This window comes from Podarcis vaucheri (assembly GCF_965113315.1).
Source record: "Podarcis vaucheri genome assembly, chromosome: 14".
In the NCBI taxonomy this organism is placed as follows: Eukaryota; Metazoa; Chordata; class Lepidosauria; order Squamata; family Lacertidae; genus Podarcis; species Podarcis vaucheri.
In genome coordinates, this window is record NC_138752.1 from 54,995,501 (window position 1) to 55,019,903 (window position 24,403).

Genomic DNA, 24,403 nt, shown 5'->3' on the forward strand with positions numbered 1-24,403 from the left:
GTGAGAAGGCGGGGCGGGGGGCGTAGGGGTCTGTCCTGGGCCCCTTGTTGTTCAGCATCTCTATCAATGACTTGGACGAAGGAATCTGAAGAAGTGTGCATGCACACGAAAGCTCATACCAAGAACTAACTTAGTTGGTCTTTAAGGTGCTACTGGAAGGAATTTTTTTATTTGGACGAAGGAAGTGAGAGGCTGCAAATGTGCAGATGACACCAAACTGGGAGGGGTACCTAATGCTGCGGGAAGACCGACCTTCACAGACTGGAGAACTGGGCCCCGACGAACACAAATGAGTTTCCATGGGGACAACTGTAAGGTCCCGCACTTAGGCAGGAAGAGCCAGCTGCACGAACAAAAGATGGGGGATACTAGCCGAGTCTAGCAACCGGCATTGCTGCCTCCAGCCACGAAGGCAGAGCCGAGCCATCCCGGCTATTAGCCATCAGTCGCCCTTTCCTCCTCCATGACTTGGTCCCACGCCATCCTCTTCTAAAGCCACTCAACTTGCTGGCCACTCCTGCGGCAGCGAGTTCCCAAAGTGAACCGCGCGCCGCCACGCGGTTCCTAGCAGCCGCCTCCCGCCGCCTCCTCCTCTCCGGCCTCCCTCCCCCGCGGAGCCCGCTCCTTGCGTCCCTGGCTGGCGATGGAGGGGCCGCCCCCGGCGCGGGAGAGGCGGTGCCAGGCCCTCCCTCCGGGGCGGCTCCCTCTCGCCGGGCGGGCGCGCCTCCCTGGCCCTGGCGGCGGCGGCGGCGGCGTTGGCTGGCCAGTGGCGCGCCGGCTGAGCCCGAGGCGCGCGCCCCCTCCTAGCCATGGCAGGCCTCCTCCTCCGCCGCCGGCGCCGCTGCCTGCCTGGTGCGTGGCGCGGGCGAGCATGAAGGCGGCAGCGGCGGCGGCGGGCGGGAGCGGGGCCCCGTCGGGGCGCGGCGGGGCCGTCGGGGGCCGTCGGGCGCGGGCGCTGCTGGCCGTGGGGCTCAACCTGCTGGCGCTGCTTTTTTCGGCCACGGCCTTCGGCACGACGCACTGGTGCGAAGGGACGCAGCGGGTGCCCAAGCCCACCTGCGGGCCCCACAAGCGCACCAACTGCCTCGACTACGGCTACGAAGCCGCCGCCAACGAGACGGCGCGCAACGGCTCCTCGCCGCCCGCCTCCAACGTGGTGCACTACAGCTGGGAGACGGGCGACGACCGCTTCCTCTTCAGGTACTTCCACGCCGGCATCTGGTACTCGTGCGAGGAGAACATCAACACGCCCGGTGAGTCCCTGCGGGGCGGGGGGGGGGGGCCGGGGGGCACCGCCTCGTCCCTGCCGGGCGGAGAAGCCTGCGGCGGGACCAGGGCACCGCGCGCAGCCACCTCCCCAAGGCCCCGGGCTTCGTGCCCCGCCGGCAGGGGACGCCGTTCGCGGTGGGGAGGGGGGGCTCGCCAGGGCCCGGCTGAGTCGGACTTCTGGCCGGGCGGGAGGGCGCCTGCCCCCCTGCCCGTCTGCCTGGGACCCCGAGGGAGGCTTGGGCTGCAGCAGCAGAGGCCTCCTCGGAAGTAATCCCACCGTAGCTGAGTGGCGCTTACGCGCAGGTAAGTCTGCCCGGCCTTGCAGCATCTGCTGGCGTTGCTGTGGCGACGGCGGATGGCGCGTTGGCACGGGCAGCGTCGCAGGCAGCAGGCAAGGCGGCCTCTGCCCGCTCCGCGGCCCCGGCCCACCCCGGCTGCGAGGAGGGGGACCGGCCTCAAGCACAGGAGCCCAGCCCCGTGCCCCCCTCGAGGGCGGCGGGTTCTCTCCCGCCCCTTCCCCTTCCTTGGCTCCCTCTTCCTTGCGCCGCGCAGGAGGCTCGTTCCAGCGCTCTTGGTCGAGGGCAAAGTGCTTCGAGGCTCCGGGCTCATCGCGACCGCGAAGAAGCCCCCCTGGCCTCCATGTATCCTCCGCTGACTCTCGGGCTGCTCTCCTCCAAATCCCTGCCTTCGCACACTTTCCTCTGCCGAGGCCCGGATTTTCTCGTAGCCTCAGAATATCCCTGGTATGAGAAAACCCAGGTTGAAGGAGCCGAAAGACGGCCGAGAATCAACGGAGGTCCGGGGAGTTTCCTGTCCATGTGAGATGGCAGTACGGATGAGCCCTCGGCCTCCTCATGGGGCTTGCTGAGTCCTGCCAGGGGCTGTGCCCCCCTCTTTGCTGCGAGCCACGGATGGAGCAGCCGGAGGCTCTCCTGGTCCCCTGGGACACCCCGGCTTCGTGCCCGCCCCCCGCAAACCAGCTGCGGCTGCCCTCCTGTCTCCTAGCAAAGCATGGCGCAGTTCACCTGCTCTCTTAGAAGTGTGTCTGAGGGTCCCCCCCCCACTTTAAAACATGCTGGGCAATGAAGTCCTGGAGTCCCAACTTTGTTTTTGATTCTACACGAGAAACACCCCCAAAAACCTGCAAGTTACATCAGTGCCAAACTAGTTGTGTGGGTGAAATAAGCCAGCGTGGTAGTTTTTTGAAAAAGAAGTTAAACAGCAGCCCGGGCAGCTTGGGAGCGGGGGGGGGGAGTGGGAAGGTGGGAGAGTTTAAGCCTGCCATGGTTGAGACAGTAGTCGACACCCCCGCCAGCTGCTCTTTGTATCTCAAGCAAAGCTCTTGCTTGGATCTCCCCCCACTTCCTTCAAACCACCCCACAACTTCACCAGGGCAATCCATGGCTGCGTGCACCCCCCCTTTTTATAGAGAACATACATGGAACATATGAAGCTGCCTTATGAAGCCAGACCATTGCCCCCCCCCCCAGCTCAGCACTGTCTGCACTGACCGGCAGCTGCTCTCCAGGGATTCTGGCCGGAGTCCCTCCCAGCCCCACCCGGAGATGCTAGCAGGGACCTTCTGCCTGCAGGGCACTTGCTCTGCCACTCAGCTGCCAGGATCCTTCCCCTGGGCTGCGCAAGCCTTCCAGCAAAGGCGCAACCGGGGCTGAGCTTGCAGGGAGCTGCGCAGCTTCTCCGAGGCCTGGAAGTTGCTCGGCTTGAGGGGACTGAAGCCTCTCCCTGCAGACTCAGGCGGTGTGGGGCTGCCAAGCGACCCAGGCATCTTGGAGCGCTGAGCTCTGTGTTCAACTGTGGCTCTCTTATAATCAGCTGTGTGTATCTGGGGAAACCTTGTACCGTAGTCGAGATAAGCAGCGTTAATGCTTTGATTCATCAGCCATCAGGGAGGGAATAATTCCCCCAGTTCCTGAGCAGGGCAAAGCTCCCCAGCTCCCTCCATCGTCCCCTGGGCTTGCGTAGCTAGAAGCAGGCGGTCCAGCCTTGTCTCCTCAGAGGGGCAGCAGCTCTCTGGGGTCTCCAGCAGGGGGAGGAGGGCCTCTTCCAGCACTTTTTGCTGCTACCCAGGGTACTAAGTGCTATAGAAAAAACCTGCTCCTTTTCCCTTATGGGGTATCCAAGAGCCTGACTAGAGTCCTTAAGAGGGTTCACTATCGGGAGGGATAACATTGAGAAGCAAAGCAGTTAGTAAGCCTGATCTTTATTAAGCTGTTGCAACAGGGTCCCCCACTCACCCCACGCAGGAGGGAGGAGGAACCCCGAACAATGGTGCGCAAGCCCTTATATAGACTTTTGAAATTGCCACCCTGTAGCCCAATACCGCCCCCCCCCCAAGAACATCATACATACATCACAGAAGGGGGCCTCTGCAGCAGAAATCCTGTTGGCCAGAATATCTGTTAATGGTCACTGATTGCTTTACCTGGGCAGCCTGGCCATTCTTTTGTGATGGTCAATATTTTAATTCCTGAATCCAGGTCACAGGCTCACCATATCCACACACACATATACTCTTAAGATGGGAGTTGCCTCCCTTACTGCAGAGGAACATTTGAGGTCACTGAGGGATGGCTTCAGGATTACTCTCCTGTACTATTTCAGATATGTGGTTTATATACCGGTACTTATGTATGTGTTTGCCTTGTACATTTACGAACATTTATTTTATGTTTGGGACCTTAGAGTTCTTATAACATAAGGATTGGGACCCAGGGCCTCCTGCAGATGCTGGAGCTTACTCTGAGCAGCGGCTCTCAGGTAGTCTCTTTATCTGAGCCACTTAAATTTCTGAAACTCTAAAAGCCACCGTCAGTCTCAAGAGTTGCTATGAGCTTTTCCTGCCGAAGTCTGGAGTGTTGGTCATAAATGCACTCGTAAGAAGTGCCTGCAGGATCAGGCCCATGGCCCCTCTAGTCCGGCATCCTCTTCTCACAGTGGCTAACCAGGTGCCTGTGGAAAACCAGCAAGCAGGATTCGAACACAGGAGCAACTCTCTCCTCCCGCGGCTTCTAGCAACAGGCATACAGAAGAATCGCTGCCTCAGTCGCCCTCGATAGCCCTCTCCTCCATGCCTTTGTCTAAATTTGACTCGGAGGAGACCTTTGAGGGAGGCCTGCAGCTCAGCGCATCGACTGCGCAGCTTCTCCCTGGGTGTGTGGGCTCCTGGTGTGGAAAGGGCTTGGTTTTGCCTGTGCCTGTTGTTTGTGCCAAAACAGCCCTGCGCGCTCCATCTGTGTCTGTTTTGCAAAGATGTTTTCACTGCCGTAGCCAGAAGCAGGTGCTGGAAGTAAGCAGAAGAAGAGCTGCAGCCCCCCTGGACCCCACAACTCTCCTCCCCCCCTCTTGCAACCGTGGGCCAAGGGGAGCAGTGGTTGCTGTTGGGGGGGGGGACGCAGAGCGTGAAGTCCTGCCAGGGTGGGGAGTACCGACTCTTTCCAAATTCTGGTGACTGGGAAAAGGCAGTGCGTCTGCCCAGCTACCCTGCCAAGTCTGAAATTAAATCTAAAAAGCTTAGAAGAAGATCAGTTATACAATATGCTCAAAAATAGCAGGAATAAATCCTCAGCAGCAAAGAGGGAGTGATGGCACTTTGTTGTGTGGAGGGGGGGGCATGGAAGTCACCTTCCCGGGCTGCTGGTTGAAGTCAAAGGTCAAGTCTCACCCCCCCCCAATCCGCCACAGTGGGACAGTTTTTGGTGAGGAAGCCTGGTTGGGGGTGCAGGGGCCACTGAAACACAGATGCCTGAGGTCATGGCAGCGGGGGAAAGATGGAAGATGATCTGCTTCTCAAGTGCCCTTCAGAAAGCCTGCATGTGATGAAACTCCAAGAAAGGCTCTTAAATTGGTCATCGTCTGGGGACCCAGTAAACGGAATCAGCAGGGAGCCAGCAGGCATTGCGGCCCAGTCAGAGGGAAAGGAGGCAGTTCTCCTGCAAAGGTCCCAAATAAATCGACATGGTGTCTGTTGACACACTTCACTTTTAAAAAGCGTGGGGGCTGCAGGGGGCTCAGTAGCTTTCGGATTAAAGCAACAACAATGGGGCAAGGCTACAGGGGGGGGACACATTCAAAGAGCCGTGGAAATGAAAGGTTTTTGAGAGAAGTGCTTTGAAACATGCATCATGCCTGCTGCAAAATGCTCTCATTTGCATCTTTATTATTATTATTATTATTTCATTTCTATACCGCTTTATATTTTTAAGAATCTCAAAGCAGTTTACAGCATATTAAACATCAACAAAACAATGCAGAATCAAATGTTTCTGAAGAAAGTCAAATATAAAGCACATAGTCAAAGCAACACAATTAACAGGAAACCAAAATACCATCTCAAAGATTTCAAAATAAAACATTACAAAGGAGGTCAGCTACAGAATACATATTTAACACAAACAAAGCTAACAAAACCCCCCCAAAATCTTCAACATTTCAAAAGAAAACATTGCCAAGTGAAGTCAAATATAAAATGCACATTTAATACAGAATAATTAACAAGAGAATAAAATATTACAAGCATGGCACAGCTGTTTGGCAGGCACAAAAAGATGAGGCAGAATAATCCAATAATTAGGATTTGTTGCCAGGCATAGCGATGTCCCTCTGGTCTCCCTGGAGCCTGTTTAGCAGAGCTGGTGCGTGGGGGTCTTGCCCCCTAGGCCAGGAGGAAAGGGCCTTGCAGGGAGCGGCCTTCACGACTGTAGCATCTGTAGCAGTTGTGAAGAAAGTCCAGAAATAACTTGACACTTTTGCTGTTAGAAAAAGGCGGGGAGTTCTTGCTCTCCATCCCTTCCCTGCTAATTCCCAGCCCTGGACTCCCCTCTCTCTTTGTGTGTCTCTTGTGCTATTAGGGGTCGACTCCTGTGAGCCGAATGGCAGTCTGTGGGTTTCCTTTTGCCACAGGGGCACTTTAAAAGGTGCCGAGAAAAATCAGGGCCCGTGGCATTCCAGGGTGATTCGTTTCCTTTGTGCGTGGAGCTGAGCCTTTGCTGCGGCCACTGAGCTGGGAATTAGCACTGCAGCTTTTAACGAAGGAGCTGGAGTCTTGCCGGGTCGATGAGACTTGGAGGCTGAGTCCAAGTTCAGTTCCAGCCGCTTGCTTTCAGGTTCCTTGTGAGTGAGAGTAGCTCAGTCGGGAGCATGGCTGTCAACGTTTCCCTTTTTTAAAGGGAAATTCCCTTATTCTGAATAGGATTCCTCGCAAGAAAAGGGAAAAGTTGACAGCTCTGGTCGGGAGAGCATGGAAACCGCAGGAGGGGAGAATGTTCCTGTGCTGATCTTCAACTTGCAGGCTTCCCTTAATGAGCATTTCGTTGCCCACTGTGAGAACAGGATGCCGGACCAAATGTCCCTTGGTCTGATCTGGCAGGCTGTGCTTAGTCCCCTAGGACTACTTTCTGGTTGGGGATGCAGGTGGCGCTGTGGTCTAAACCACTGAGCCTCTTGGGCTTGCTGATCAGAAGGTTGGCAGTTCGAATCCTTGCGACGGGGTCAGCTCCCATTGCTCTGTCCCAGCTTCTGCCAACCTAGCAGTGCAAGTAGATAAATAGGTACCACTGCGGCAAGAAAGTAAATGCCGTTTCCGTGTGCTCTGGCTTCCGTCACAGGATCCAGTTGCACCAGAAGTGGTTTAGTCATGCTGGCCCAGCAAGCCATGGGTCTAGACATATCTGGGTCTGGGCGCCTTTGGAGCTGTCGTGCCACCACCCTCTCTGTCACTTTGCTCCAGAATGGAGTATTCAAGACCAGGTGACAGTTTTCTAAATCCTCTGGAAACAGAGAGGGGCTCTTCAAGAGAGGCCACACCATTTCCCCCTTTGATCAAGGCAGCGGGCTTAACTCCCACATGCATGAACTACTCTCTGGACCCACCTGGCTGGCCTCTGCCTCCTGGGTTGTGCCAGCTGTGATGGGCAGGGATTTAGAGGGCACCTGGCCTGCTTCCCCTCCTGCAGGTGCCCAGCTGTGTCCTCCGGCTGTTTCAGCAACTGAAGCTGATTCCGTGGGCTGTAATGAGACTGCCATTTAACCATTTGTGGTACCTTGGAAGTCGAACGGAATCTGTTCCGGAAGTCTGTTTGACTTCCAAAACGTTCAGAAACCAAGGCGCGGCTTCCGATTGGCTGCAGGAAGTTCCTGCCGCCAATTGGAATCCGCATAAGCCCCGTCGGACGTTCAGGTTCCAAAGAACATTCGCAAACCAGAACACTCACTTCTGGGTTTGTGACGTTCGGGAGCCAAAACGTTCGACTCGCAAGGCGTTCGGGATCCAAGGTACGACTGTATTGCTGAGGCCTCTCAAAACGCCCCTGGCCTTTCCTCTGCCAGATGGTTGAAGCAGTTGTGTGTGGGGTGGCGATGTGGCTCAGGCAAGGGGGGGGATGGATCTTAATTACTGGCATAGGTACCCTTCATTAGCGGTTCAGCTTTTGCCTGCCTCTCTGCCAGCTGATGGATAGGGCTATAGCAGCAAAACACAACAGGATTTGGACTTGGGGATAGGCTGCTCTTCCCTACCCTTTCATGTGCACACATGATGCCCCTCCCAGGGTTTCATTTTTATTTTTAGGGGAAGTGGATGGAGAGAGAGAGAGAGATCCACTACACATTACTGTTATTAGCACACTATGAATAGTATAAGCTATTAATAGCTGCATAAATACCATTGTTACATAACTCAGCAATGTAAAATTATTCATGGTTATGCAACCTTGCATTGTGTGCCGTGTTGGTGATTAAGAAGCTGAATCCCGGGGGGGTGGAGTGTTTGGGGCTGGAGCAGAAAGACCCCCTTGGTGAGGGGCTGCCAGGAGGAGAGTGAGAGTGGCAAAGCCTGCCCGCTGGGACCTTTGGCGCCAGGGCTCTCTTGCTGGCTCAGGTGGGGCAGCCTGGCATGAAGGGGGGGAGGGCTCTGGCTTCCCAACATTGTAGCGTTCCCAAAACAAGGGAGGATTGGACTCTGATTAATAGAATACACACAAGGCTTGAGCAGCAAGACTCTGGGAGGAGGTGCCAATAATAATTCCTGTCCACCCCTCGGCCCAGGTCGTTTTATGCACAAAAGAACTTTTTACACAGTGTTCGTAAGAACCAATCAGATTTCCTCTGAGCATTTCAAAAAACATGGGACAACGTCAGATCAGAAGAAATCCTGTTAACTACAAAGACTACTCAGAGCATGCAGACATATCTGAGAGTAAATAAAAGGACTAGAGGAGGAATGCATTCAGCAAACCCGGAGGTCATAAATAGGCAGGAAAGGAAGGAAGGGTAGTATTTACTGTCTCTTTGTGAACTCTCTTCCTGAACCCTCTTCCTGGCCCTAAGATTAACAAAACTAACAATAGCTTCATCAAAGAAGCTCCCTACTATCTCTGTGACCCAGGATGCCTGATGAAGCAACTGGCCTGTGTTCCACAATGCTTATACGTGCCTGTCAGGCGCAGAGAAAGCAAATGGCAGAGGTGGAGAGGCCTGTGGGATTCGATCAGAAACTATTGTCAATGAATCAAACCCAGTCAACGCAACGCTTTCATCGCGGACACAATGGCTTGATGCATATTTTATAATTCCTCATAGTAATCCCATCTGATCACTACATCCACTACATGACCCTTGGGAGTCCCTTCCCCCTTGCCGTGCCACGATCCTCGTAATCCTCAGGGGTGCTGCTGCCAGGGCTTGGAAGGAGGCGAGGGCATTGGCCAGATTTGCCCAACCTGCTTCCTCCAGGTGTTTTGGACTCCCAGAAGCCCCAGCATCATAGAATCACAGAGTCATAGGATTGGAAGGGACCCCCGGGGTCATTCAGTCCAACCCCCCCCCTGCAACACAGGAATCTCAGCTCAAGCATCCCTGACAGAGGGCCATACAAACTCCGCTTAAAACCCTCCAAGGAAGGAGAGTCTGCCACCTTCCAAGGGAGACTGTCCCATTGTTGAACGGCTCTTCCTGTCATCCTACAGGGCCCTGTTGGAAAGGAAAGAAGGGAGCTGTGGTCCAAATAGTGCAGAGCTTTCAAAGCCCCCTTATCAGGCTTTCCCTGAGATATGACCCAACCCCGTGCCATTGCTCTTGAGCTTATAATTCTCTTGCTTTGTCGTATTTTAAGACTGTGTTGTTATTTGTTTGTTTAATGATAAGTGGGGTGTGCAACCAGGGCCAGATTTAGGTAATGGGGCCCTTTATATCTCCAGCTGTCCTTTGTCAACAACAAATTGATGCTGTTTTTCATGTTGAATATAGAATTATATGATAATTTATGGACCTCATAGGTATCTCAAGCCATTGGTGCATGTTGCCCTGCAACCAGTCCATGCAGAATGTAGGCACCCTATATATAGAAAGGAGCAAACCAGGGATATTTTAGGGAGCAGGCTAGCAGGCAGGGCCCATTACTGACATCACAGGAGCTTACATAACACAAAACACTGTTGCAGTATGTTGGTTTTATTTGTTTTTTTATCTTTTTTATTTTGGAAATGTACATCCAGGTTTTTTCCCTTTAAATTTTTTTGGGGGCCCCCAAGAGAGTGGAGCCCTAAGCTATACCTTGTTTAGCTTATACGTAAATCCGGCACAGTGTGCAACTGTATAAATGAACAAACAAATCTGGAGAGCTCTAGCTTGAGGAAGGCTGGCACAGAGCCTCAGAACTTCCTCTCATGGGCTTCTGAGTCAGATCTTGCTGAAGATGAGCAGCCAGGGACTTGCCACAGCCCCAGGCAGGAAAAGCCACCCCCCCTGCAGCCTCTTAGCTGAAGCTCCAGAGCACCCATGTGCAGGATGAATCCCTTCCCAGCCTCCCCTCTCTCTCCTTCCCTTGTCCAGTATGCAGAGGTGGCGACTGGACTGGGGACCTTCTGCATGCAAAACAGGGGACCCACCCATTTCTCAGGTGGGGCAGCACTGCCTGAGGCCCTGTGGACAGGCAGAAGGGGCAGGACAGGCCCGGCTGCCCCTTCCTGGGAGAATGGTCTCTGCTGGGAGAAAGGGCCCGTGCGGCTCTGGGGCAGAGCAGTTGCCCTGCATGCAGAACCCCCAGGCTCAGTCCCCAACAGCATTTCCAGGTCGGGCTGCCTGGAAGGCTGGGGTGCCCCCGCTGCCCACCAGTGTAGACAGGGCAGAGCCAGAGGGAGCCCAGGGGCCTGTCTCTGCTTCCAAGGCCAGCTGCCGCTCTTCCTGCCTGAACGGGGCCTCCCAGGGGCAGCCGTTTGGGGGGCTGTGGGAGAGGGCAGGAGCGAGAGGAGCCTTGCTGGGGATGTGGCCATGCCCACCCTGCCTCTGCCTGCCTGTCCAACCTTTCCTCTTCTCTTCAAGGTGAGAAATGCCGGAGTTTCATTGACCTTGCTCCAGCTTCCGAGAAAGGTAAGAGATGCGCATCAGCCGGGGTCACCTTTGCGCAGGTGACATTGGCAGCGCCAGGGGAGGGAGGGAGGGAGGGAGGGAGCGTGTCTGTCTGCCTCTGTCTCTTATTCCCGCCCCCTCCGTGTTTTGATGGTGAGATCAGCACCGCTGAACCGAGAAATCCTGCCAAGGCTGCTGTCCTGCCTCGGTTTGCCTGTAAGCAACAGGCGTATCCTTGCTTCCTTCGCTGGGAGGGAGCCTGTTCATAACTGGGGGGGGGGGGCAGAACGGCTGTTCCCTGGCGACTCTTTTGCCCCTTTTGTGCCTGTGCTGGAAGTGGCAAGGTCAGAGCAACGCGAGAGCCCTGCTTTGCAGACCTCTAAAAGGGTTGACCTGTTGACTCAGGGCCCCGTGCTTGGGGGGGGGTCTTGCCCCACCTGGGCTTTGCCCTGATAGCTCCTTCTGCTTTGGGGCCCCCTCCCTTCCTCCCGGATCCTGCAGAGATGCCACCTGGCTGCCACTCCACCTGCCAGGCCACACATTTGGTGCCTCTTGCCTTCCTCCAGCGCTGCAAAAGGGGCCGGGGGCTTCCTAGCCCACCTCCTTTGTGGCAAAGAGCCTACTTGATTGTCCCTCTCCATTGCTTTTCCAGATCTCCCCAGAGATTGGGGGTGGCACAGGGCAGCTGCTGGCACTGGGAAAACATTGAGGGGACCAGGAGGTTTGGGGCTGGCCTGAGTCCCCGAAGGGCTGCTGCTGCCTTTTCTCCTGTGAGCCTGTCTTTGTGCCCCCCCCATCCTCTTTGTGCCCCCCTCCCAGGTTTAGATGGGTGACTGCAGGTGGCAACCCCCCCACCCGCTTGTGGGGTTTTTTCCCCTGGCAAAGGTGTGCAGTGCATCCTTACGCCCGACTTCCACTTGGCATAGCTCAAGCCTCGGCACCTGTCATGGAGACCACCGGCCGCACGTTGCTTCCCTGCCCATCTCCTTCCCTTTCCACTGCCATTGGGCTGAATTTTGGATTGTAAGCTTCCCGAGGCTGAGACCTTGTCCTGGTTTCAGCATCACCAACACTGATGGTGCTCACTAAATAAAAAGGGTGATTTTAGGCACTTGGTGAAATCTGCCCTCTCCGCTTGTGCTGTGGTTTTATTTTTTTATTTTTTAAAATAATTTTTATTGATTTACAACACAAATATACAATTTTTTTCTAGTTTTTAACAAATTCTTTCTTTTTAGACTTCCTTCAGCTTCTCTGACAATCATCCATCTTTACCTCTTAATTATGCATTCCTTCTCATTAGTGGTGCTGTGGTTTTTAATCGTGCTGCTTTCTTTGTATTTATTTTTTGGATGCTGATTTTAGAGGGTATTTCTTTTGTTGCTTTTCTCTTTTTTTGGTAAGTCCGCATGAGGACTATTCAGGGGGAAGGCAGGACATAAATTTCCTAAACAAATAACACTTTGCATTTCCCGAGGCAGGCAGTGAACTCTGAGGACTAGTGGGCTTGTCATGGCCAGGGAGGGAGGGAGGGAGGGAGGGAGGGAGGGCTGGGGCCAAATGAAGGAATATGATCACTACCAGCTGCCAGTGGGCTATGAAATGAACCCCCACCCCATCCCGGTGGCCCCTTCCCAGAAAACGCTTGCTTCTCTTTGCCTCGAAAGGCGGCTGAGGACAGATCCATGGTTCTGGGAGCTTGGAATCAACCCAGCAGCAGCTCAGCTGGAAACTCCCTTGCTCAGCTTAGGATCATAGAATTGTCAAGTCGGAAGGGACCCCCCGAAGGTCATCTAGCCCAACCCCTTGCAGTGCAGGAGCCGCAGCTCAAGCTTGCCCTGCCCCAGCCCCTCTGATCTGAGAGAGCTCCCTCCCGGTGCTGACGGTGTCCCTTGTGTGCTTGCAGGAGTCTTGTGGCTGTCCGTGGTGTCAGAAGTGCTCTACATCGCTTTGTTGGTCATCGGTTTCAGCCTCATGTGCCTTGAGCTCATCCACTCCAACAACGTGATTGACGGGCTCAAACTCAACGCTTTCGCCGCCGTCTTCACGGTCCTCTCAGGTAGGTCCCTGCGCAAGCCCAGGAAATATTCCGGGAAGTAGCTGCACTCCTTGCACTGCAGCGAGGTGAAAACAGCTACTTGGTCATGGAAGAAATAAAGAAAATACTAAGAATATCATATAGTAAAAGGCCAGAGGCATTCCTTTTAGGAATTTTAAATGATGATATTCCAAAAGACAAAACTAAACTTTTCCTACATGCGACGTCTGCAGCAAGAATCCTGGTGGCTACGTACTGGAAAGGGAATCAGTTACCCACTAGGGGAGAGTGGCTATGCAAGCTTTCAGAATACTTAGAATTAGCCAAATTGACAGACATAATAAGACAAAAACCAAAAGTGAAGTAAAAAAAAGAATGGGAGTGCCTAAATGAATACCTCAAAAGCCAAGGTTTGAGGACAGAAATCTGGCTGAGTCTGGAACAACCTTGGGAAGTGAAAGGATAAGAAAGAGGGATTTATATCTAGATGCTAGGATAGAGATGATCAGGAAAACAGGCAGACACAATGAGAGATAAAGGAGGTGCTGTGGGGTTGGTGGAAGTCAATGTTTGTTTTTCTTTTTAGTGTTTATATTATTAACTTGCAAGATATGGATTTGTTTTTTAATGTTGGTTTTTGTGTTTTGTATATTGTTATTTTTTGATATGTTTTGTGTTGTTGTGTGGAAAATACTAATAAAATGGACACACAATGACAAAAAAATTAAATTAAATTAAAAAAGACAAAAGAAAACAGCCCCTTGGTTGAGCTGGAATGGTTTGTTTTTGAGGCTGGGGTCATCAGTGAAGACCATTTCTTTCCTCTCCCAGATCGGAGGCTGTCTTGCTCTGAGCTGGAGCCCCCTTGGGCCACTGCATTCCGTGCCGACCTTCGGCAGAGGACACTTTCACTGCCTGGCCACACGGGGCGTTGAACCCAGAACTTCTCGCTCACAAATAATAGTGATGATAATAATTTATTATTTGTACCCTGCCCATCTGACTGGGTTGCCCCAGCCACTCTGGGCGGCTCCCAACATATATAAAAGCATAAAACCTTAAGCCTTACAAAGCTTCCCTAAACAGGGCTGCCTTCGGATGTCTTCTAAAAGCCAGATAGTTCCTTTGCTCCTTGACATCCGATGGGAGGGAATTCCACAGGGCGGGCGCCAACACCGAGAAGGCCCTCTGCCTGGTTCCCTGTACCCCCCCTTCGTCCCTGGCAGCATCTCCAGTGGGTCTCCGGGGATGGGGAGCTTGCCCCACAGTTGCTGGGATCGATGGTGGCCTGGCTCCAAGACAGCCTCAGGGTCTCCCCTGTCCCAGCGAGGCAAACCTTTGGGTCTGTGTTGTGGGAATGTTCAGGGATGCAGGAGAGGATATATTGTTTGATTATAGCCTTTCCAACTTGTGTTAACAAGTTCACAATTTAGCAGAGTAACATTCCCCCTTTTGAACTCACAGCCGATGCGTTTGCTCAGGCTCGCTAAAGCCTCAGTAATAACTGTTCTGGTATTTCCCCCCTTATTCCCTCATAAAAGATAAGACACGACACAGTCTTCTATAAAAGTATAAAAAGAGTTTACTCACATTCTGTTCACAGTCGGATCCCAGAAGGCAGACTTAGCTTAGAAAAGTAACATACACCTGCAAACTATCTCATAAGGTGGCAGTCCCTTTGTCCTCTCTGGGCTGGAGGCCAGGAGAGCATCTTTGGCTAAGCAGATGTTGCTTCTTTGATGCAGGTAGTCAAAGAGAGAGAGAGATGGCTGCCCTGCCCTGTGCTTTTATCGTTACCTGCACAGGTGAGGCCACACCCACCTCTAGTCCCATGCAGAGGAAGTCTGTCCCAGCCCAGAAGGAAACAGGAAGTTGACCTGCTGGCTGGACAAACACTCCTCCTCATGTGTAAACATGTTCACTCCAGGAATGTTGCGCTTGACTGCTCTTGTGTTTCGCACCCCGCATGTGTCTCCTCGCAGGGCTCTTGGGAATGGTGGCTCACATGATGTACACCCAGGTGTTCCAGGTGACGGTCAGCCTCGGCCCGGAAGACTGGAGGCCGCACTCGTGGGACTACGGCTGGTCCTTCTGGTGAGACTGAGCGGCTGAAGACTCTGCGGGGGGGGACCCTCATGGGGGCCCCTCTTGGAAACAGAGGACTCTGCTGGCCCAGTGACGGGTTATCAGGAGAGCAAAGCACAGGAGGCTTCTGCAGGCAGAGACCTTTCTCTCCCCCACCCCAACTCCATTATTCAGCCATGGCCAAGGATCAGGCTGCCTTGTCTGGGCTCCTGTCAGTCTCCTGGAGTCCCGCAGGCCTCCTGGCACCTCTGGAATTGCAGGGGAGGGGTCCGTGGGCATCCCTTCCTCTTTTGCATCCCCCAGGGTGGAAGGACAGGGCAAGCGTGAAGAAGAGAGGCTGCTTCTGGCGCAGAACAAGGCGTGAGGTGCCTCTCCTGAGCCAAGAGTCTGGGTCTAAGGAAGGAGCTCAGTCCTGGACATCTGCTGCCGGGAGGGGGAAATGTGCCTGGGCGGTGCTTTGTTGCGCCTCGCCTTGAGCTGGGGGGGGGGCTGTGCCCCCAAAGGTCATTTAATTAAGATTTTACTTTCCTGTTTTAATATTCTTTCCTTGATGTCCTATGGCTGTTTTAACTGTAATAATAATAACTATTGCATTTTCACAATTACATATACATAAGCAAATATCTTCTTCCATTCCCATTAGTTATATATACTATATTCATTCTTACATACATTGCATTTTGCTTTTCAAAATACTATACCAGTCACCAACAAAACATTTCCCACCATAAATTTCTTTTTCTCCAGGCTGACTTCACACACACGCACACACGCACACACCCCGCACCTCCTTACGGCTTCGTCATGCTTCCTTTTCTCTATACAGAGTTGTTTTCCACTATATTTATTGTCGTTAAAAAGAATAGTTCTTCCCTGACTAATTTCTCCCTTTTTGTGAAGTTTATTTTCAGCACCTCTTAATTCCACCCCCCCCCCTTGGACACCGTTGCTTGAATAGATATATTTCAAAACAATCCCCTTCCTTTTTATACCTTTGACTCGATTGACCCCTTATTATATTTGTTTGATTGCTATGAGCCACCTTGAGCACCGTTTGGTGGAAAGGTGAAATGCAAATTCAATCAATCAATCAATCAATCAATCAATCTTTATTACGGTCCATAGACCCAACAAATTGTTACAACGCAATGTACAATTCAGACAGCCTGCCTCCAGGTTAAACAAGCATTTTGTTCAGACTTAAAGATAGAGATCATTGGTTCTTGCAGCCACCGATAAAAACTTCGTCACTGCTAATGTTCTAGTGTTTGTCTGGTCTTCCAGTAGGAACCTGACATAAATATATAAATATGAATGAGTGAATGTCCAGGATGGTCCCTGTGCCACCTTGGGACCCAGTGCCAGTGTGGTGTAGTGGTTAAGAGCGGTAGACTCGTAATCTGGGGAACTGGGTTCGCGTCTCTGCTCCTCCACATGCAGCTGCTGGGTGACCTTGGGCTAGTCACACTTCTCTGAAGTCTCTCAGCCCCACTCACCTCACAGAGTGTTTCTTGTGGGGGAGGAAGGGAAAGGAGAATGTTAGCCGCTTTGGGTAGTGATAAAGCAGGATATCAAATCCAAATTCCTCTTCTTCTACCAGAGAGAGGCCTTGCTGGGGGCGGGGGGTCCTGGTCCTGGGTCTGCCACCCAGCCCCCTTTCTCCCTTCTCCCCCCCCTCTCTCTGCAGCCTGGCCTGGGGCTCCTTCACCTGCTGCATGGCTGCCTCCGTCACCACCTTGAACTCCTACACCAAGACGGTCATTGAGTTCCGCCACAAGCGCAAAGTCTTTGAGCAGGGCTTCCCCGAAGAGGCCGCCTACGCGGACCACGAGCCCATCACCTACTTCCACGGAAGGTCAGTGGGATTGGCCTGGGAGGGCAGGGTGGGAAGGGGGCTGTGGGGCAGGGAGGAGGAGTCCAGCCAGCATCACGCCTGCTCCTCCTTGGGGAGGCAGGGTGGGCATGCAGAGGGCAAGGATCCCTCTGGGTGGGTGGTGCCCCGACCAGGGGGCTCCTCCTTTCCTCTGAGCAAGGCGCAGCTTCCTTTCGATGGGAGAGGAAATGCTAACAACAACAACAACAATTATTATTATTATTATTTATACCCCGCCCTCCCTGGCCAAAACCGGGCTCAGAACAGCTAACATCAAATGTATAACACATCAACATAAAATCAGGCAATCAATTGAAACACATCCTAAAATGAGATCAGGATCAAATCCAATCAGATGGCAACCTGCAGATTAGGGCGCTCTCTGTCTCTTTCTTGACTCCTCGAAAGGCTTGACTCTTGCTCACCTTCACCCACTAGGACGTTGCCATTGGTTGGCCAGCGCGGTGGGGGCCCCCAAATCTTTACCCGGGCCCCCCAACAATTTCTGGGTTTGTAATCTATCTGGAGAATATGATCTGGGTTACTGAAAGTGACATTTGGGTGGAATGAATGAATTTGGCTGTCTGAAGCTCGTCTGAAGGCAATGGCTGGCTGGAACGGAAGGAGTTTGGTGCAAGATCTGTTGGGAATGAACTTAGCTCTGTGACGCTGTGATTCGAAGCTTGCAAAGGGAGGTGGGGAGAGAAGAGGGGCCACTGCGGTGACTCTTTCCTGCTCGCCTTGGGAAGGCCCGGCTTGTGTTGGCTTAGGTGGCAGCAGGAGGCAGCAGGTGGGTGAGGAGGCAGCAGCCATCAAAACCATCCCTGATGCACCAAGTCGGAGTGATCATGAACCTCCTGAAGGTGCCACTCTCCCCCGCCTGGGCCCTGGGGCTTCCCCCCTTTTGACTGGGGCAGGGAGCAGTCAGGAGGCAGCTTCTGTGCCTGGAAGAAGGTGGGCAAAGCGTTGCCTGGGGTTCCTCCGGCTGGGAGAGCTTTGGGGTCGCCTGGCAGATTCCAGCTTCTCAAAATCTCTCTTGCAAAGATATGAGCAGAATATTTCCCCCACTGACCTACACCCCAGCCAGGAAGCAACGACAGGAAGGGAAGAGTCCTGTATTTTAATGTTTGCTGTCCAAAAGCCATGCAGTTCTGTTTTTTCCCCCATTTAAGTGACAGCAATGCTAATGTTGGGAAGAGAGCAGCTTTCCTTTTCCCGCCTTGCTCTGGGCATGTTGATGGTCAAGCGCAGGGGCTTTGCAACAGGGACAGCTGGTTGCACAATGGGATATTTCCCTGCTCTCCCCCTCCCTTTCTTGCTGGTAACTCAAGGGCTTGGCCTGCCTTCTGAAGATGGACGGGGCTTGCAAACAGATATAGGAAATTAGGGGTGGTTGGCTTTTGCTGCCCAGCTCCCCAAGGGACTGCGATGAGATGGATGGATGGAGGCAGGAGGCAGTGAAAGCAAGGCAGGTCTTTATTTTTCTGTTGCAGTAGAGTTCCCTCCCTCCTTGCAAGGAGGCAAGAGAGACCCAGAACAATGGTGCTCCAGCCTCTATAAAGACTTTTGAAATTGCCCACCCTGTAGCCCAAGACCACCCTCCAAACATCATACATACATCCAGTAGAAATTTGAGAGTGTTGGTTCTCTCCAGTCTGCCAGGAGACCTGATCATGATTGCATGTTCTGGGTAGCCTGGCCATTCCTGGCCATTCCTTGGAGATGGTCAGTACTTTAGTTCCTGAATCTCCTACACATATTGATAGTGTGCTCAGCTTAACAGATACTTGCCAGACTGTATGTGCAGGGAGGTGTAAGCCCTTACAGTCCAAAGACCATTGGAAAGCTTTCCCCATTTTCTTCCTCCTTGCAGAGAAATATCTGAGGTCAATTTGGGAGAGTCAAAATGGCTTCAGGATTGCTCTCCTGTACTATTTCAGACACGTGGAGTATATACTTCTGTATGTGCGTTTGCCTTGTACATTTATGAGCATTTGTTCTCTAGTGGAGACCTTAGAATTCTTATAACAAAACGAAGGTGATTAAGGGAACCATGGCCAGGGTTGAAAGAGGCCTTTCCTGTGGCTCTTCCTGGTTGACCAGCGTGAGCTGGTGGGCTGCAGAGAATCAGGGCTTGTCCCTGGGAACGAAGCCGGAAAGGAATTGCAGGGGAGCATCCCCAATCCTGGTGACATTTCCCTGCAAAAGTCCTTCTTGGCCTCTTTCTCTTGCAGCAGTGTCCTACAGGCATCCTGCTGGACCTCACTAGGCAGAGTGTGGTCCGAGTTCTTACAAAAGCAAAGGGTTGTGTGTTCCTTGTAGCAGGGTCCATTCCTCATGGGGGGGGGGATATGGGTAAGGTGATCTCATCTGATCTTCTGGGATCCTGCAGCCGTGGGCAGGGCAGGGCAGGGCGGGGGTTGCTGTGGGGGTTCAGTTCTGGAGTGGCTGCACCCCCAGGCCACACCCTTTTGAAGACAGAGAGGTGGGAACAGTGCCCCCCTCTTCCTGACCCCCCCAGCCTTTGCTTTGTGTGTGAGGAAGGAGGAGGAGGCATCTGGCTGTAGCTCTGCAACCCTGGAGAGGCGCTGCTGCCAGTCAGTGTGGGCACTGCTGGGCCAGATGGACCCAGGGGCCTGACTGTGTCGCGGTGTTTCCTGCGGCTTTGGCTGTGGAGGCGACTGGGCTCCTCCCGGGCCCCGATCCAGCGGGGGAGTCGGCTCCTGCTCAAGGTGCGACTTGTATGTTCTCTTTTCCAGGCTGGAGGAGGAAAGAGGTGAGACTGGGGACGTGAGGCTAGCATGCCTCCATGGCTACTCCTCCAATAGTAAGTGCCGCCTGTCTCTGGCTCGCTGTCTGTCTTGCATGGCGGCTCTCCGGGGCAGCAGGCCTGGCGCAGGGGGGCAGGATGTGGGGTGGCACAGACTGCCGAGGGCCTCAATGTCCGAGGCTACACAACCCCCTTCCTCTTGGCTCTTTTGGAGGGGCGCCCCACCCCCAATTCCTGACCCCACCCTCTCTCTCTGGGCATGGAAGCCTCGCCTTCTGTGATGTCAGCCTTGCTTCAAGGGGCAGGCAAAGTGGCCCAAGCCTCACTGTTGTGTGTGTGGTGGGGAAACCATCTGTGTTTGTCTTCATGTCACTGAAAGCCAAAGGGGGGGGCCGCTGCGTTCCAGTAGCTGCATCTGTCTTGTCCTGCTGCATTTGTCGTTCGGGCTCCACCTGCTTAGCTCGCATGGGGAACAAGGAATTGCCCAGCATGGCTCTCTCACGCAGCTGAGGTTTAGCAAAGTGCGCCTTAATTTGCAAAGGATCTCACAGCTCAGGTTTTGCAAAGCTTCTTTGGCTCAGCCCACCAATAGCTCGCCTTCCGACTGGTGAGCAATTTTGCATGGTGGAAGGTGGTTCTCATGGCCAAAAGGGTTGCACCGGTGGCCACTCCTGTTTTTTGACCAGGCGACTCTCCTCATGTCATTGACGCCCCTCCCTGCACCCCTTTGCCCTTGCATTAATCCTGAGAGGGGCCTGAGAGGGATGACTGGAGGGCTTCCAACCAGGCCTGCCCCTCTCACCTCCCCAATTGGACTCCCACCAGTAGCAAAATGGGCTGGGCTCATTTCTGAACCAGTGGCAGAGGTGCCTGATTGCTTGATGCTTCTGTGTCGACTTCGTGGGCTGTGGAAATCCCGTTTGGCATGCCGCCGTGTGTCTTGCTGGGTGATTTAGTAAAGGGGTGCGAGTTGCGCTTCAGAGTAGCGTTTTGTGGATTTCAGAAGAGCCTCTTGGGCCGAAGGGCTGTCTAAATCCAGAACTCTCCCTGGTGCCTCTTCCGTTCCCCGAGGGCACCTGGCACTCAAAGGTTTCCTGCTTCTGGCGGAACCTCACGGCTGGGCCAAGAGGCAGGTGCCAGCTCTGCCCGGCCGTGGAAGCCGCCTGAGCCAGGGCCCAGCGCTGGGGGAGCCAATGCCACCCCTGCCCTTTCCTCTGCTGCCCTCCAGTGCCACGGGGAGATGATCAGCCCAGGCCTGGTGTGACCAGACACACGCCCCCCACCCAAAATGCTGGCACCCCCACGTGGACGGGGTGGGCATCTTCTTCTCTGTACCATTTGAGTTCTGCTTTGTCTGCTTCACTGATCTCCAGGGACCAGGTGGTGTCCCTGTGGGCAAAGACAGAGAAGGGGGCTGCCAGCTCTTATTTACTGATTGCTTATTATTTACACCACACTTTCCAGAGTTAGCCCAGTTTTCCAGTCACTTGCCTTTTCTGATCTTTTGGGGATGTGGGGTTCTTGCACAACAACTCCCAATCAGCTTCCGTTGCCCAAACTGAATTTATCAGTATGCAGCTGACCCCCCCCCAAAAAAAACCACACCCAGAGACCCGAAGTTCTTCACCTGAGTGACCATGTTGGATGGCCATCGCTCAGGGATTCCCTAGCTGACTAGATGATCCTTGGAGGTCCCTTCCAACCCTTTCATTCCGTGGTTCTGTGATGGGCTGTGTTGCTCCTCTGACTTGGCACTTTGATTCTGTGGCTGCTCTTTGAGCTGTGTGTTTGGGGGGGGGGCGGGACTGTGCATGCCTGACTCACCTGGAATCAAGCTGCCTTCCTATAACCTTCCCGGACAAAAGGGATCCAGCCAAGACGGTCCTTTCTGCCACATTTACCATGTCTGTGTGACAGGGACTTGTTCCTTGTTCATTTAAAGCGTCTTTATCTCGCTTTCCCAGAGCGGCTTTCAAAGGCCAGTGATAAGGCAGTCCCTGCGTTTGAGCTCACAGTCTAAAAGACACAACAGCAGAGGAAAAGGGGTTGGGAGGGAGGAGGGGGAAAGGAAAACTGCGTGCTGCTTCTTGGCAACAGAGCTTTTGTAAAGGACCAGCTGGAACGGAGAGATTTCGAGGAGAGGAGCCGAATGTTGCTGCTTTTCCAGGAGCCCCCCCTCTCTCTCCCACCTCCTGTTGCATCTGGGCTTTGCCTCGGCCAGGGCTATAGCCCAGGGGGGACAGCAGCTGCTGTACACCCAGGAAGTCCCAGCCCTGATCCCTGGCAGCATCTCATCACACCTGGGGCAGAGCCCTGCCTGAAACCCTGGATTGCTGCTGCCTGTCAGTGTGGACCACAATGAGCTAGGTTGCCCAGGCACAGGCCGCTTCCTCTGGGCAATTGAGGCCGTTTGCTGCAGCCCTGCCATCCTTTCCCCCCAGTGTAGACTGGATCCTGCCTTTCTGCCTCTGCTTGTGCATGGACGCTCTGATTGCCACAGTGCTTCTCTGAGTCGCCTTGGGGGCACAAGATGGGAGGAGGCGCACGTCCGGCTTGAAGGAATCTCTGGCTGCAAGGGAGGCTGGCTGCGTTTTGGGCAGACCCTGCTGCTGGCAAGAGAGGGCCAAGCAAAGTCTTCTGCTGAAGGCGCAACTGGAAGAGGGGCTGGCTCCCTGCAGAGTCTGCCCAGGCCAGCTGGGCTCCCTGCTCCCCGAAGGAGCCCCTAAGCAGAACTTGCACCCGGGACAGCCAGCAGCCCTTGGCTGAGTCACAGCAGGTGGGATGGGCAATGCCATCCTGCCAGCTTGAGCCCTTTGCCCAATGGTCATGGAGGAAGCAGACAGCAGGAGCCCCCCCTCCAAGCCTGTGGGCACTCAAGTCTGTTGTGGTTGGTCTGCTTACTGTGGCCAGGATCCCAGGGGGAATTTCTGCCTCCCACTACAAGCACCCTCTGGTGCCCTTCCAGTTCTGGGGATTCAGCCCCTGGCAGGTTCAGGAGGGAACTGCTGTGCAAAAGACCCCCACAGACCCCCCTTTTTTGGGTGAGAAGGAGAAAAGGCATGCAAGCCCTTTGCCTCCACCTGCCCCCAAAATTCTTATTGCAAACTCCCCCCCCCAATTTGTCTTTGAGTGGGGAGAGATGCATGCATTTGGAGCAGCTGTGGCCTTTGCTCACGGGACCTGAAATGTGCCGGCCAGGAGGGGGAGTGAACACTCTCGGTCTCTTGCAGGGCTGCACAACACTCAGCTCTGAAGCCGCAGCGAAACGCCAGGAGCCACGATGGGCAGAGAAGCGCCTCGCAGGCCCCGTCCAGCTCTCCCACCAGCACCACCAATTCTTCCCCGCTTTCGTCGGAGCCCAGCAGCCGCCTCGCCTCTCCTGAAGCCAGGCATCTGGATGCGGCCCCAGACGCCGCTCGAGGGACTGCTGAGCATGGCCGCCTGAATCCAAGTGCGCAGGCGGGGGTGTCGGCAGTGGGACCTGGGCCCCTGGCCCCTGGCCCCCCCTCAAGGCTGGCGTCCCACCCAGCCCCCCCGAGGCCCAACCTGGTGCCAGAGAACATGATGCGCAGAGCCCGGCTGCCTCGCCATGGCAATCCTCCTGTGAGCCGAGAGTTCCTGGCCGCGGCATCAGGAAACCAGCTGGCAAGGCAGATGCGTGCCCAGCCTCTTGGGCATGTGAAGCTGGCAGAAGAGGACGTGAGAGCAGCTCAGGAAGAGGAGGACTTGAAGAGGTTTGTGGGTTGTGTGAGGGGCCTGCGGCCAAAAGGCGGCCTCATTCTGCACCGGGGATTGCGAGAGCCTCTCTGCTCAGCCCTGTAGGAATGAGTCCCACGGTAGTGCCAAGGAGGGAGCTGTTCCGCCTCATTCATCCAGGAAGCAGCCAAGGTGCCATCTTGGGGCTCTTGCTGGGTGCCAACACCTGCCTCTTCCTACTGGGCTGCAGTGTCAGAGTTCAGCCATGGCAACGGCAAGAGGCTCTCTGTATGGTCCCAGGCACCGCTTTAGAAAAATGTGGCAAGGGGAAGTGTTGTGTGTCTGTGACGCTGTTGTCCTGCAGACCTAAAAGAGAGTTGAATGGGGTGCCCCCTCCCCTGGGATGTGTGGCGCATGAAATGCCCATGGTGTGCAAGGAATGTTTTCTTGCCGTGCGCACCGCCTCTGTGGCCAGCACAAAGGCACTTCCCATCCCTCTCCCAGCAGGTGGCACGAAAGGGGCGCAAGCAGTGCTGGCAGAGGGAGGGGCTGCTCAGCGCATGATGCCCACCCCTCCCTTCTCTCTTCCCAGCAGAGGCCTGGTGACCCGTCAGGAGCTGCTGGCGGTGGAGCAAGAGCTGCAGGAGGTCCGGGAAGAGCTGAAGTGCCTGCGCTGGAAGGTCCGGCACATCGGGGAGACGGTGCAGCCGCTGGCCGAGGAGAGCAAGCGCTACAACGGCTACACCCTGACGGAGCTGAAGGCGCTGGTGCAGTCCGAAAAGGACCCCTGCAAGGCCGCCCACAAGATCCTGGCGCTGCTCTTCAGCGACGTCTACCTGCTGCAGCACTTGGCGGCGGCCGACCAGGCCTGCAACTCCAGGACCCTCCCCAGACCCCAAATGGACCCGGAGCTCTACACGGTCTACTGCGACATCCTGCAGAGCATCTTCCCCGGGATGAGCAGCCAGGCCCTGCGGGAGAGGACACAGCTGGGCGTGTAGGAAGGCCCAAGCCCCCCGGGGACAGCAGGCCGGGGGGGGGGGTGACTCTGGCCCCATCCTCGGCCCTTTCCCACCCCCGGCCCCTGCCACCGCTAGAGGCCTGGGGAGAAGCAGGGGGACTGGCTTGGGACAACCCTGAGTCTGCAGAACACAGCATATATTCATTCATAGCTTTTTTAAAAAAGAAGACGACAGAGATGTATTAAATATTGCTGGTTTTGTTTTTTAAAAAGTTGCCTCCTGCTTCCTGTGCCGCTGATATTTGGTCAAGGTTTAGGGATTCCATCCTCTGTGCAGCTGCTTCCAGG

General features: G+C 54.4%; 1 protein-coding gene across 1 annotated transcript; it reads left to right on the forward strand.

The window, feature by feature from the left end:
* Positions 1-643: 643 nt before the first annotated feature.
* Positions 644-24,327, forward strand: LOC309519227 (uncharacterized protein; the record flags this gene model as incomplete). Its single annotated transcript, XM_082199997.1, has 7 exons — positions 644-1,253; positions 10,606-10,653; positions 12,539-12,691; positions 14,653-14,764; positions 16,443-16,610; positions 22,629-23,132; positions 23,687-24,327. The coding sequence occupies 7 exons, from the start codon at positions 644-646 to the stop codon at positions 24,093-24,095; spliced, it is 2,004 nt and encodes a 667-aa protein (XP_082056123.1). The 3' UTR covers positions 24,096-24,327.
* Positions 24,328-24,403: the final 76 nt, after the last annotated feature.